General features: G+C 50.8%; 1 protein-coding gene across 1 annotated transcript in view; it reads right to left on the bottom strand.

The window, feature by feature from the left end:
• Positions 1-256: 256 nt before the first annotated feature.
• The window catches only part of TECTB (tectorin beta), a 19,447-nt gene continuing 5,149 nt past the window's right edge, over positions 257-14,554 (bottom strand). Inside the window, exons 2-8 of the mRNA XM_078597785.1 lie at positions 9,655-9,845; positions 8,159-8,301; positions 5,695-5,767; positions 3,626-3,729; positions 2,660-2,743; positions 1,545-1,707; positions 257-934 (exon numbers count right to left, since the gene is read on the bottom strand). Coding sequence (XP_078453911.1) covers positions 257-934; positions 1,545-1,707; positions 2,660-2,743; positions 3,626-3,729; positions 5,695-5,767; positions 8,159-8,301; positions 9,655-9,845 — 1,436 coding nt within the window. The remainder of the gene's footprint in view (positions 935-1,544; positions 1,708-2,659; positions 2,744-3,625; positions 3,730-5,694; positions 5,768-8,158; positions 8,302-9,654; positions 9,846-14,554) is intronic.

Raw genomic sequence — 14,554 nt, 5'->3', positions numbered from 1 at the left:
GACAGCGGTTGGCGTGACACTGGTTGGCGTGACAGCGGTTGACGTAACAGCGGTTGGCGTGACAACGGTTGGCGTGACAGCGGTTGGCGTGACAGCAGTTGGCGTGACACTGGTTGGCGTGACAGCGGTTGGCGTGACACTGGTTGGCGTGTCACTGGTTGGCGTGACAGCGGTTGGCGTGACAGCGGTTGGCGTGACAAAGGTTGGCGTGACACTGGTTGGCGTGACAGCGGTTGGCGTGTCACTGGTTGGCGTGTCACTGGTTGGCGTGACAGCGGTTGGCGTGACAGCGGTTGGCGTGACAGCGGTTGGCGTGACAGCGGTTGGCGTGACACTGGTTGGCGTGACAGCGGTTGACGTGACAGCGGTTGGCGTGACACTGGTTGGCGTGACAGCAGTTGGCGTGACAGCGGTTGGCGTGACAGCGGTTGGCGTGACACTGGTAGGCGTGACAGCGGTTGGCGTGACAGCAGTTGGCGTGACACTGGTTGGCGTGACACTGGTTGGCGTGACAGCGGTTGGCGTGACACTGGTTGGCGAGACAGCGGTTGGCGTGACAGCGGTTGACGTGACACTGGTTGGCGTGACAGCGGTTGGCGTGACACTGGTTGGCGAGACAGCGGTTGGCGTGACAGCGGTTGGCGTGACACTGGTTGGCGTGACAGCGGTTGGCGTGACAGCGGTTGGCGTGACAGCGGTTGACGTGACACTGGTTGGCGTGACAGCGGTTGGCGTGACACTGGTTGGCGTGACAGCGGTTGGCGTGACAGCGGTTGGCGTGACAGCGGTTGACGTGACACTGGTTGGCATGACAGCGGTTGGTGTGACACTGGTTGGCGTGACAGCGGTTGGCGTGACAGCGGTTGGCGTGACAGCGGTTGGCGTGACAGCGGTTGGCGTGACACTGGTTGGCGTGACAGCGGTTGGCGTGACACTGGTTGGCGAGACAGCGGTTGGCGTGACAGCGGTTGACGTGACACCGGTTGGCGTGACAGCGGTTGGCGTGACAGCGGTTGGCGTGACAGCGGTTGGCGTGACAGCGGTTGGCGTGACACTGGTTGGCGTGTCACTGGTTGGCGTGACACTGGTTGGCGTGACAGCGGTTGGCGTGACACTGGTTGGCGAGACAGCGGTTGGCGTGACAGCGGTTGACGTGACACCGGTTGGCGTGACAGCGATTGGCGTGACAGCGGTTGGCGTGACAGCGGTTGGCGTGACACTGGTTTGCGTGTCACTGGTTGGCGTGACAGTGGTTGGCGTGACAGCGGTTGGCGTGACAGCGGTTGGCGTGACACTGGTTAGCGTGACACTGGTTGGCGTGACACTGGTTGGCGTGACAGCGGTTGGCGTGACAGCGGTTGGCGTGACACTGGTTGGCGTGACAGCGGTTGCCATGACAGCGGTTGCCGTGACAGCGGTTGACGTGTCACTTATTGGCGTGACAGCGGTTGGCCCGCGGGAGTCGGGAGTGGAGCAGGAGATGTCGTTGGCCACGTGGCCGTGGGGTTGTAATGAGGCCCTCTCGTGTCGCCGGTGGGCCTTGCCTTGGAGCACGAGGCGCGGTGGCTGTCGCAGAGCCGCACTTCGCAGTGCAGCCACACGCGCGACGTGCCGCTCACGTCGCGGAAGCGGAACGAGCTGAACTGGAACGTCGACTTCTGCGAGTGTCCGTTCTCGAAGATCACCACGGTGCTGTCACTGGGACATCTGTGTGCAGGAGCAGACTTGTGGTTTACGGGGTGCGCGGTTTTTTTTGAAGAGCCGCCTAGAATAGCCGTGTTTTTTTTCACGTGAAGTTACGCAACTCTGACGCGTAAACACGTGCCCCCGAAACAAATGGTGATGGAGTTCTTTTAAATTAGTGAAACATTCGTGACGAATAAAACATTCATAAATAACCTCTCAACGATTTAAAGCTTTCGTGACTGCAGGGATTCATATTCTTGGTTCTTTCGGTAAAGTCACGTAGAAGGGAAATAATAAAATAATATAAATATAAAACAATAAAAATTTTCACGACGTTTCGACTGCAACACAAGCAATCATCATCAGGTGTGAAATCCACAGCAAGAGGCTACTCCGATGGGCTGTGAATGTCACACCTAATGACGATTGCTTGTGTTGCAGTCGAAACGTCGTGATAATTTTAATTGTTTTATATGTATAGTATTTTATTATTTCCCTTCTACGTGACTTTATCGAAAGAACCAAGAATATGAACCTCTCAACGGACATGTTTCTTGAACGACACTAAACTATTTTCTTATGCCAGGTAAAGCCCACTGAGCTATGAACTATTTTACAGAGGGCGGCCAGGCCACACGTGACAGCTCATCGAAGTGGCCGATATCACACACGTGGGAATTTATAGTAGCAGCCAAATGCTCTAAACGCACGTTTCTAAACGCGGCGGGGGAAAAAACCGGAGGACCCGGAGAAAAATTCACACGACCACGTGGAAAGAGACACCGCAAGCTCCAAATACACGTGCGTCAGGGTCAAGGGATCGAACCCGCGACCTCCTGTACACGAGGAGAGGCAGTTAACATCTCGCCACCGTGGTCGCCACGTGCACCAACGTGGCAGAGAGCCGCTTGAAGACGCCCCAAGTGGTGAGGACGAAGCTTGCGACTGAGACAAGCGGTTGGCATCGACTCACTCTGCGTGAATGAGCGACAGGCTCATGCTGCCGTTGCTGTTGGTGGAAGGGGTGGCCCAGCACTTTGAGATCACGATCTTAAATCTGCCAAAGACACATCCCGTTGTCAGGACCACGGAGGAACCAGTCTCGGGACTAAGGGGGGGCGATCGTCGTGGCTGACCAGGGGTGCCGACAATGCAACTATTGATGACAACAATGTACGGGGCAGCGGAAGAGACACAAAAGTCAACATAGACGCGGAGAACCAAGAGAGACAGCAAAATAAAGAGAGAAGTTGGAGGAAGCACCCCCCCCTCCCTCCCTCCCACCCCCGTTGGTGTTACGGAGCCTGCACCGCCCCCCACCGAAATTGTTTAAAGCCACCAGCAGCCACTGCTCGCTTCGAGCCCATCCCGGCAGCGTCCTTCACTCGTTATCCAAGGTGGGCGCCGCTTTCGTCGACAAGACATCGTCAGTGTGAAACTATTGTTGGGCATGACGGCACAATGATGACGGCGGGGGGAGGAGGGCGTTTTCACTCTTCGTGCATTGTCCGGGGCTACACTAAAGGCCACCAGGGACCGCCCGTGGCCCCACGATCCTTGCAACGAAGAACGCCGCATTGCAGCTACTCAGTCGGCCACGGTACACCCCTATCAGGAGCCCCTGGCTGCACCACATCGCCTCACCCCGCCCTTGCCACGGTAGTGCCAAGACACAGAGGCCAACCATCACCACCGCTCCCCCCCCCCCCTGTTGGCGAATCGGCGTAGGGGCTCCTCTCACACGTTGGTATTCAACACAGGAGGCAACCTTCCCTCCCTGTGCGTGAGTTCATCTGTGGCATCGGTGGGGACGGGTGGGGAGGGGGTGTGGGAGCCACATCTCAGCAGAGCGACTGGGAGGAGGCAAGAGGCTCAGCTTGGCCGTGCGAGGAGGAGGAGGAGGAGGCTGCTGCCGAGGACCAGCGAGGGTTTCCCGCACCGGCGGCTCAGCCCCTTGGCTTCGATGCCGATGAAGACGGTGGAGCCGATGTCCGTGGCGTCGACGATGAACGGAGCCGGCTTCAGCACCGAGAACTTGGAGTTCTGCGTACGCACGCACGCACACGGACGCACACGCACACACGCGCACACACACACACGCACGCACACACATACACACACGCACGCACACACGCGCACACACACGCACGCACACGCACGCACACGCACACACACGCGCACACACAAGCACACACACACGCACACACGCGCGCACACACACGTGCACGCACACACACACATACACACACACGCACACACGCGCACACACACGCGCACACACACGCACACACACGCACACACACGCACACACACGCGCATACACACGCACACACGCGCACACACACGCACACACACGCGCACACACAAGCACGCACACGCACACACACGCACACACGCACGTAAACCGAAGCCTTAATTCTCGTGCCACGAGACTTTTCCACTAACGTGGCTGTGTTATTTTTTTGCTGGAAATGACACGTTCGTGAAAATACGCTACTGGGGCTATCTTACGGAGTGTACGAACGTAATAAAGACGTTAGAAAGGAGATAAGCGGACAACGCGCCTCCTCCATACGTCTCGTCTCTCCACGTGAAACTAAAAATAAAAGTATTATGTACACAGCCCATCGAGCCACACGGCCTTCTGGGAGCGAATGACTTCAGCAGCATTGATTCAGTGCCAGCAAATCCGAGTGGATCATCAGCAGAGTCAAGCTTGCTTGAACCAATGCTGGTGAACGCTGGTGAACTGACATGCTGGTGAGCTAAAAGCTGTTAAAGGGCCGTTTCTTTAGGATTTAGGAATGCGATCTTATTTCTACTGTAACGTTTCAAGCGTTTTACCTTACGGTGTTAAAGAAAAACGGTCACGTCATTGTTTGAAATGCGGTACACACGCAAACCATGCAAATGAGCGACTCAATTGACAGCACACCTCAATTCATTATCGTCAGTGCCCTTACAAAAATGACAATCAATTTCCATTCTAAATTTAAAGGGGCTTCATTACCCCAACATTCAAAACGATGCAGGGAACCACAAAACACGATAGCCACCGCAGCCTCATGCATTGGCCTCAAAATTCGCGGTCATAACGTCAAAGTTTTCCGAACCTCGATTATCCGAACGCGTCCGTTATCCGTAGGACCCTTAAGGAAAAAGAGAGTGGAAAAAAAGAAGGAAAGAAGAGAAAAATAAACGAAATGTGAGCGACGCTGTTCACTCCACGGTGCAGAAATTCGTAAACACACAGCAGGGACCACGTGGAGTGCACGCGCCTCGTACACCGACAAGAAATCTAAGTTTGCAATCAGATAATCGAGGTTCTAACTAGAGAGTGACTTTAAACTTCACGGCGTTTTAACCCGCTGCACGTTAAAGAAGCTCAGCACACACGACGACGAAGTAGTTTGTGAATATTCTACGTGAAACAATCCATAGTTTTGTACGAGCGCAGTATAAACGTGTGGTGTGGCAGACTTTATGGTAAGACAAATATCGGAAGCAATTGGTATGTGGCAGTGACTTGTTCAATTGCCTGAATAATACATTTGCAGTGGAACCCCATTATCACAGTGGACAGATGTACTGGCCCAACGTCCCATTATAGGGCCCATATCACGCTTTTTGGAGAATGTCTATTTTTTTGGGGCCTCTAAATTTGTATGAATATTTTACCAGGTAAGGCCCACTGAGCTTCATAGTTCTTTATCGGAAAGCGACCTGGCCACAAAGGACAGCTCAACGAAGCGGGCTTATCGTCGTGTGGAAATATATAGCAGCGAAATACTCTAAACGCGTGATGTTGAGTCTAAATGTGGAGGGGAAAACTGGAATTCCCGCAGAAAAATCCAGGGGAGAACACGCAAACTCCAAATATGCAGGCGCCAAGGTCGGGGTTGAACCCACGACCTCCTGTATACCAGGCGAGGGAGACAACTTATCGCCACCGTGGCACCCCGATACCATAAAGGCTGCCAGAGTGCGTGTGCACGTGCAGACACTCACAGAAAAGATGTTCATAGACAGCTGACTCTCAAAGGATCCCCAGCTGCCGTTCTTGACGAATATTGTCGCAACGCTGAAAACGGCAGAGGATCGCGTGGCAGTGTGAGCGTGGGTTACAGTCGGTGGCATGGCTCATCAAAGTGCGCAGGCGGTGCAACTGCACCGTGGCCCACGGGCCAGAAGGGCCCAGATCCTTAAGCTCAATGGAATTGAACAGAGGGCCCCCCCATTTCATTCCTTGTTCCAGGGCCCGTGTCAACAGAGCTGCATTAGCGTCCGGTAGCCGAACGAGTAAATCATGAGATCGAACTCATTACACACAAAGTGCTCGCCGATCGTTAAGGAGCATAAACCATCACGCGAACTCCGGTCATCCTCACAGCGGCTTTTGGCTGCGAACCATCGAACAGAGACGGTCACTGGATCGTGCATTTTCCGATGCACTTCCGCGGCCGTCTGGAACGCTCTTCCTTCCGATATTAGGAAGCTGGTGGAGCTATGCACTTTAAAATCATCTAGATTGAAAACTCATTTCATTAGAACTGCTTTTTGTGTTCAGTTTGTTGTCCTCCCCCGCACCTCATATTAGCACGGTTGGCTACATACGGTGCGAAAGAAGTTCAACATGAATACAACCAACCTGCACTAATGGTTAACGTTAACAGGCAATGAAAAATGAAACATCAACTGAAATAAAATGTCGTTCTGGGTCCATGCAGAGAACTGAACGTAGTGTTTCTGAGTCCACGTGTCAATGTCACACACTGGTCCTCCAACGTGCCAGCAAGAGTTGGCCCCACTGTGCTAAATCTACTGAGGCTCAGACCACAGCCTCATCATCGTCATTGAAATATCTACATTACGCTTCAAAGGTGGATTGGTGGCGCAGTGGTCCGCAACACTGCGCGAACCTGAATTGGTTTTCGCAGTTAAATTTCGATTTAAAGGTTTCGTGACTGCAGGGATTCATCTTCTTGGTTCTTTCGGTAAAGTCGCGTAGAATGTAAATAATGAAATAAAAAAATAATCATAAAATAAAACTTTTTTATTTTATTTTATTATTTCCATTCTATGTGACTTTGCCGAAAGAACCAAGAAGATATTTTACACTTGTGAACTTCACACATGCATACCTTTTCGATTTAAAGCTTTCGTGACTGCAGGGATTCATCTTCTTGGTTCTTTCGGTAAAGTCACGTAGAAGGGAAATAATAAAATAATAAAAATAAAACATCATAAAATTTCGATTTAAAGCTTTCGTGACTGCAGGGATTCATATTCTTGGTTCTTTCGGTAAAGTCACGTAGAAGGGAAATAATAAAATAATAAAAATAAAACATCATAAAATTTCGATGTAAAGCTTTCGTGACTGCAGGGATTCATATTCTTGGTTCTTTCGGTAAAGTCACGTAGAAGGGAAATAATAAAATAATAAAAATAAAACATCATAAAATTTCGATTTAAAGCTTTCGTGACTGCAGGGATTCATATTCTTGGTTCTTTCGGTAAAGTCACGTAGAAGGGAAATAATAAAATAATAAAAATAAAACATCATAAAATTTCGATTTAAAGCTTTCGTGACTGCAGGGATTCATATTCTTGGTTCTTTCGGTAAAGTCACGTAGAAGGGAAATAATGGTTTTCGCAGCTCACATCGATGGAGAGTGATATCTGAGCCCGTCCCAATCCCCTCGCCCTCCTTCATCAACCAGCACTGACTGGTGTGGCGGAGAATGGTCAAAGAATCGCCCACGACCGACGCGGCACGAGGAGGGCTTTCAACCAGCGACAGCCTGACAAAGGAGTTTACACCATTGGAACCTCATTTGCCAGTAAAAATATGATAATTGGTTTTTTACCCTTCTATCTGGCAACAAAACTGACACCTTTTTTTACAAGGATGACGCCAAAAGGCGTCATCTGGTCCAACCCATGTGAGGCTAGGCTCTAAGGGAAGCTGTCTCGGGTGTGGACCAATCAACCTTAAGGACAGTGCACATTATCAGAGTTATGTTTTTTGTTTGCATTATGACTGCAGGTATTGTGGTCTATGTAAACATGACTCCTTGCAAAAAAGGTGTCAGTTTTGTTGCCAGATAGAAGGGTACAAAAACAATTATGACAAAGGAGTGTTCATTATTATTTGAAAACATTTCTACACATTCGCATTCTCGTCTCAGAGAGCACGGCATGGACATACTAACTTTTTTTGTATTTGTCCAGGTGAGACCCACTGAGCACTATAGCTCTTTTTCAAAATCGACCTGGCCACAAATGATAGGTCAACGAAAGGGCTTATCACGGGGAAACGTATCGCAGCCAAATACTCTCAAACGCGCGTCGATTCTAAATGTGGAGGGAAAAACCGGAGGCCCCTTTAGAAAAGTGAACATCTCGCCACCGCGGTGTAACCAGCACAGCGGCGGCGTGACCAGCCATGGCCCGGACGTGGGGCATTCCTTGCCTCTGGTCGAAGGCGGCCGTCTCCATGGTGTAGCGAGCCTTGTAGCTGCAGCTGAACGTGTAGTTGACGGGCTGGAAGCGCACACCGGCACCCTGGTCTCTGGAGGTGATCCAGTTCGTGAAGACGTAGGTCGGCGTGCCGTGCTGGTTCACCAGCTGAGCGGGGAGCACACGTGCACTCCTCGTGAGACAACGCGGAGCGAAATGAATTGGAACGAATGACAGAAGGGCGCGGTGGCCATCTCTCCCTTCCTTCTGCCAGATCGCTCAGTCGACACCTGGGTTTCAACGTTTCCCACCGTGTGACGTGAGCTTAGGTGAGGCCAGGGGCCGCGTGCGGCTGCTTCGTGACGTTGTTGACGAAGGACCACCGTCTCGCAGACACGTGCGTCGCGGCTCTTGAAATATTGAGTTTGTTTTACCCAATTAGAAAATAATGCCTATTTTGTCATTTTAGTTTCCGTTCCCTGGGTTAGGCCATCCCTCTCAGTCACTGACCTCTGGGGTACCACGCCAATAAACACCTGTCGATGAAACCTGCCCTCCTCCACCACCCATCAACAAACACCTTTCGCCTGCAACGCTTTCTTGCCACGTTCTAAGCTGCACTTCCAAGTTCCCTTACCCTATCACACCAATAGATTCCCAGCGTTCCTCGGCTGGCAATGAGTTTCTGCCCTGACCAGAGACGTCGTTACTACATTATCAGCTCAGGAGATGCGGCAATCGGTCAGGTGGTGCCCCGCCCCCAATATTTCATTTGTCTCGCACGGTCGTACCTAGGCTATTGGATATCGCCGCCTCCTCTTGCCTGATCACATCGTCATGCTCACGGTCTCGAACATTTAACGCTGTAGGGGTGCCTTGTCTTCGCAAAAATGCAGCCACTACGACTGCATTTCGTACCTCTTTGCAATATTACTTTACTCCTCCATTTAAGTAACAATAAAAATGTGGAACTTAAATGAAAGCATTTTGATAAAAATAAATTATTGCTCTTTTACACAAGTTGTTCTTACTGCAGGAATCCATACTCTTTGGTTCATTCGGTAAAGTCACGTAGGTAAAAAAAGAAAATAAAACAATAAATAATATATCACGACGTTTCGATCGCAACTCGCCGGTTCAGCAGTTCCACTGCTGGATTATCTATTTCCGCCTGAGGACGACCACTTGTGTTGCGATCGAAACGTCGTGATTTATTATTTATTGTTTCATTTTGTTTCTACCTACGTGACTTTACCAAAAAAACCAAAGAGTACAAGTTGTTCTTTTTACACTGTTGCTGGAAAGATATCTCACGGTGGTTCTCAAGGGGTGCCCCCCAAACTCGTAGCTCTGGCCCCAAGGGTGGGGGGGGGGGCAAGGGGGAGGGTCGGGCAGCGGGGGGGGGGTGGGATCAAGCCACCCCCCTGCCCCCCCACGCTAAGTCAGGCTACCGGCCCTGACCAGTGAGCGGAGTGTGCCGAGCGAGTGAGCGGGCGGGCGGGCGTGGACCTGCGTCTGGGTGCCGCAGTAGCTGAAGTCGCTGGGAGTGAGGTCGGGGATGACGAACTTGTAGAAGCCCTGGTTGCTGACCCCGTTGAGGCAAACTCCGCCCAGCAGCAGCGTCTCGAGCGTCCAGCCGAAGGGGCATTCGAGCACGGTCGCCGTGATGGTGTTCGGGAAGCACGACACCCACACGTAGTCTGCCACGTGGGGAGGTTGGGCAGGTGGTGGGGGAAAGGTAGGGAGCAGTTTCAAATTCATTTTCTTGGTTCTTTCGGTAAAGGCACGTAGAATGGAAGTAATCAAATAATAAAAATAAAACATAATAAAATAATTCTCACGACGTTTCGGCCACAACGCAAGCAGCCGTCCTCAGGTGAAGAACAGGTCTGTCGGGGAGACAGCGTCTGAGGACGGCTGCTTGCGTTGTGGCCGAAACGTCGTGAGAATTATTTTATTATGTTTCATTTTTATTATTTTATTACTTCCCTTCTACGTGACGACTTTACCGAAAGAACCAAGAAGATGAATCCCTGCAGTCACGAAAGCTTTAAATCGAAATGTACAGTTTCAAATTCTTAGGTTTTTTCGGTAAAGTCACGTAGGTAAACAATTCAAATGACTAATAAATCAATTAATACAAGTAAAATAACAGCGTGCTTCAGCCGCACCGAACCTCACAAAAAAATAACATTCAGGGCCTACCTTGGCTCCTCCTACCCTCAACCAGTATATATCAGAGGTGTGGACTCGAGTCATGTGACTTGGACTCGAGTCAGACTCGAGTCATGAATTTGATGACTTGCGACTCGACTTGGACTTGCATAACAATGACTTTGTCCCACCTATGAGATGTGGACTCGAGTCATGTGACTTGGACTCGAGTCAGACTCGAGTCATGAATTTGATGACTTGCGACTCGACTTGGACTTGCATAACAATGACTTTGTCCCACCTCTGGTATATATACAAGGACTGTTTTCTTGGAATTTCTCTCACTTGATACAGCTATCGTGCTGTGACGGTTCCACCTGAAGACGGAAGCTTGTATTGCCTCCGAAACGTCGTGATTTTTATTTAATTTTTATTTTACTTTTATTAATTACAAATTTTTACCTACGTGACTTTACCGACAAAAACCTAAGAATATGAATCCTTGCAGTCACGAAAGCTTCAAATCTAGAAGCAGTTTCAAACCCAGTGTGCATGTGCAATGGCGACTTGACACACTGTCTCTTGAGATTGGCGTCCTCTGGTCTAACACCGTTTTGAGACTAGGCTCAAAAGAAAGCTGTCTCTGGTGTGGACCAATCAGTTTATATGTTATCAGAGTACGTTTTTTTGTTTGCATTCTGACCACAAGTATTGTGGTTAACGCAGAGATGATTCCTTCTAAAAGGGTCCAGTTTGGTGTTTTAACATCTTAACACCTGTTTTGTTACCAGAAAAAATGTGGAAAACCTATTCGCATGCGCTGACAGTATATGTACGCGCTGTGTTCGAAACGGATTGGCCTACACCAGAGACGGCCTTTAAACTAATTTCAGACGCCAAACAGAATTGTTTATTTTGCTGCACAAGAAACAGCAACAGCCCTTTTGACAAACCACTGCTGTACTCGTGCAGACATTGGGGGTTGTTTCACCGTATTTCACCGCGCCGATCAGGTGAGTGGCAGCCGTATATTTATGAGCGTGTAAGTAGAGCACAAACAATGGATTTCACTGCACCGATGCTGCTGAAATAGTAGCAGCGACGCAGCCCATAACACCTGGATAAGACACGGTGGTCACACACTCAACCCCCCTTAACTCACCCATTCAGCCCTCCAGCCTCAGATCTGATTACGAAACCAGATGAGCGCTTGCTTTTTCCGGAAGACTTGTCCACAGGCTTAAGATGTGAATTAATTTTCTCTGAAACGTAACTCTTGATGGGAACACTTTTGACATGGACCTGATCCTGCCTGTGGCCGGTAGAGGGCGCGCGTCATCAGTTGCGGTGCATCATCAACTATAAAGTGTGATGACTCACAGCACACACGCTTCGAATATTTGACCAATAAACCCCATTATTATAATTTGAAAAACGCGACTATAACAGCGCACATTTATATTTGTATTAGCTTCATTACCTAAACGTAAGAACAAAACTGAATTAAAGATTCGACTTTTTGGCCCATTGGAATCCCTAAACTTCCGAATACATGATGCTGTGTATATAGTACTGTACCATACGAACCTAAAATCGTTAATATAAGGTGGCATTTACCTGCCTGGTACATTTCTTGACTGAATACCCACACACCCTAGATCCACAAATTCCCACCTGTATATATATATCTTTAGAAACCCATATATAAAGTTTTACACAGCTAATTCATGAGTACATTACACCATTTTTAATGATGTTCGGGAAGGGCGGGTAAACTTAAGATTTGCACACCATTTATGACGATAATCGACTAAAATATAAAGAGTACAAACTCATCAATTTCGTGTCGTCCGACATTTCGGAACAGTTGATGACTATATATTTGTTTAAACCTGTACCTAAACAATCTTGATATTTTGAAGGGTGGTGAACTCAAACACGAAGTCTGATATTCAATCAACGAGGAGTATGACGCTAAAGCCGAGAGAACGCCTGCTACCGATTTACCAGCCCGTTGACTCTGTTAAAACCGAGGCGTCCTCTGACTCCGTCAAGTGGGGGTTGTTTGCACCTCCGATTAGCACGGTTGGTTACGTACGGCGCGAAAGAAGTATAATATAATACATACATACAAGTGGCGTGGGTGGTTGCCAGGAGTCCTGGTACAATTAATTAATTTGTGGGTGGGGGGGAGCGGAGCGGGGGTGAGCCCCTCTTAAATTCCTGCCCCTACAGAGCCCCTTCAGCCCGCGGGACCCGGTTCAGTTGCACCGCCTGCGCACTGCAAGCTAACGCCGCAGCATCTCCATCCTCTGTCGAAGTCGTGTCGCGAGCGACGTTACCGGTGTTCAACGCCGGGAGGGATCGACAGCAGCAGAGGGGGGGGGGTTAAATAAAACACGACCAACAAATCCCCGACGCTGGAAAAAACGCCGCGTTGGAGGCTTTACACCCGAGACGGAGGGGTGAATTAGTGATGATCAGAGCAGCCAAGCGCCACGGCGTGTGGCTCTTTCCACTGACCCCACCCGCATCCACCGCTCCAAGTCACCGCGCGAGTGGGTGAAAGGGTCAGAGACGAGGTGAGTGGGTGACAGGGTGAGTGGGCGACAGGGTGATCGGGTGAGTGACGGGGGGAGAACGGCTGAAAGGGTGAGATGGCGAGTGAGTGGATGAGAGGGTGAGCGGGTGAAGGCGTGAGGGAGTGGGTGAGAGAATGAATGGGCGAGTGGGCTAGATGGTGGGTGAATGCGTGAGTGAGTGAGTGAGGATGAGTAACCAGGATAGAATTGAGTGAAGGAGTGAGTGGGCGAGGGACTGAGTGAGTTGAGTGACAGGGTGAGTGGGTGATGAAGCGTGTGTGTGAGTGGATGATCTGAAGTGTGCGTGCAAGGATGTGAGAGTGTGTAGCGGTGAGCGCGATCCCCGGCGGCCCCAGTTCGATTCCCGTTCACGGCCAACATCGGTGACGCTTATCTGAACCGGTGCTGGGCCTCCCCTAGGTCGACTCGGCGGTGTGTGAACATCGTCACTGGGGAGACAAAGACGGCCGGGTATGGTCCTGACCACCCCCCCCCCCCTCGTGTGCCGTGCCGGCCTTCATAGGTGCTCGCTAACAGCACTTGCCACGACAGTCTGTTACAGGCTGAATTTGTGAAGGAGTGTGTGGATGACTGTAGAGGCCGATCGAAATTCGGTTTCGGCGCCGAAAGTTGGCAAATGGCCTCTTTCGGCATACTTTCAGTTTCGGCCGAAAGTCAATTTTTAACTTTCGGTCTGGTTTCGTTTTCGGCCGAAACCATAAATTCAGTTTCGGTCGGCCTCGAGATGACTGGGTGAGCGTGTGTGTGTGTGAATGAGCACCCCCCCCCATCCCCCAAGTCCACCCCCCTCCCCACCTCCACCCTCTCTGACACCTCGCGTTATCTCGTGAACGCGTGTTCCAGTGTAGCCGCGCCGGCAGGCGCGCGTGTCCATTTCATTAACTTAACCACAACAAACACGAGGCCCGCTGGAGTCTTGGGTAACACGGAGCGGTGGCGCAGCGGTTAGCGCTACGAACCTGGCGGCCCGAGTTCGGTTCCCCGCTCACGGCCACCAACACCGGTGACGAGTACCCAAAGCGGTCCTGGGCCTCCCCGAGGTCGACTCGGCCTCAAATGAGGAGCCAGTGGCGATGTGTAAACGATGTGTAAACATCGTCACTGGGGGTGAAAAAGGCGGCCGGGCGTGGTGTTGGCCACCCACCTCCTCGTGTGCAGGGGGGATATTCGTCTGTGTGTGTCTGCGCGTGTGTATTCAGGGACATCAAGGGCGCTGTCAAGGTGCCATAGCCATGAACTTCTATCTCATCCCCATTGTGCGTTTGCCCACGTGCGTTTTTCAAAATGTATTCGTTGCTATTATATCCTGCACTGCATTCATCTCGGCTCATTGAGGCTCTTCAATCTGAACCGGGGTCTCTATCTGCATCCCAACCCCTCCTCCAAAGTGGCTGTCAATGCACTGGGGGTGTCATTCCCCGCACATCCGAGTATCACGATTCGCGAAAAATGTTCAACAATCACACAAAGATCCACCAGGGTAGCCTGTAACAGACTGTAGGGGCAAGTGCTGTTAGCGAGCAGCACCTATGAAGGCCGGACTCCCTCGTGGACATGTTTACACACCGCACCAGGCACTCAATTGAGGCTGAGTCGACCTAGGGGGAGGACCAGGACCGGTTCAAATAATCGTCACTGGGTGTTGACCGTGA

The sequence above is a fragment of the Lampetra planeri genome, chromosome 9, assembly GCF_965212315.1.
Source record: "Lampetra planeri chromosome 9, kcLamPlan1.2.h2, whole genome shotgun sequence".
NCBI lineage: Eukaryota > Metazoa > Chordata > Hyperoartia > Petromyzontiformes > Petromyzontidae > Lampetra > Lampetra planeri.
This window is presented reverse-complemented; position numbering and strand designations above follow the sequence as displayed.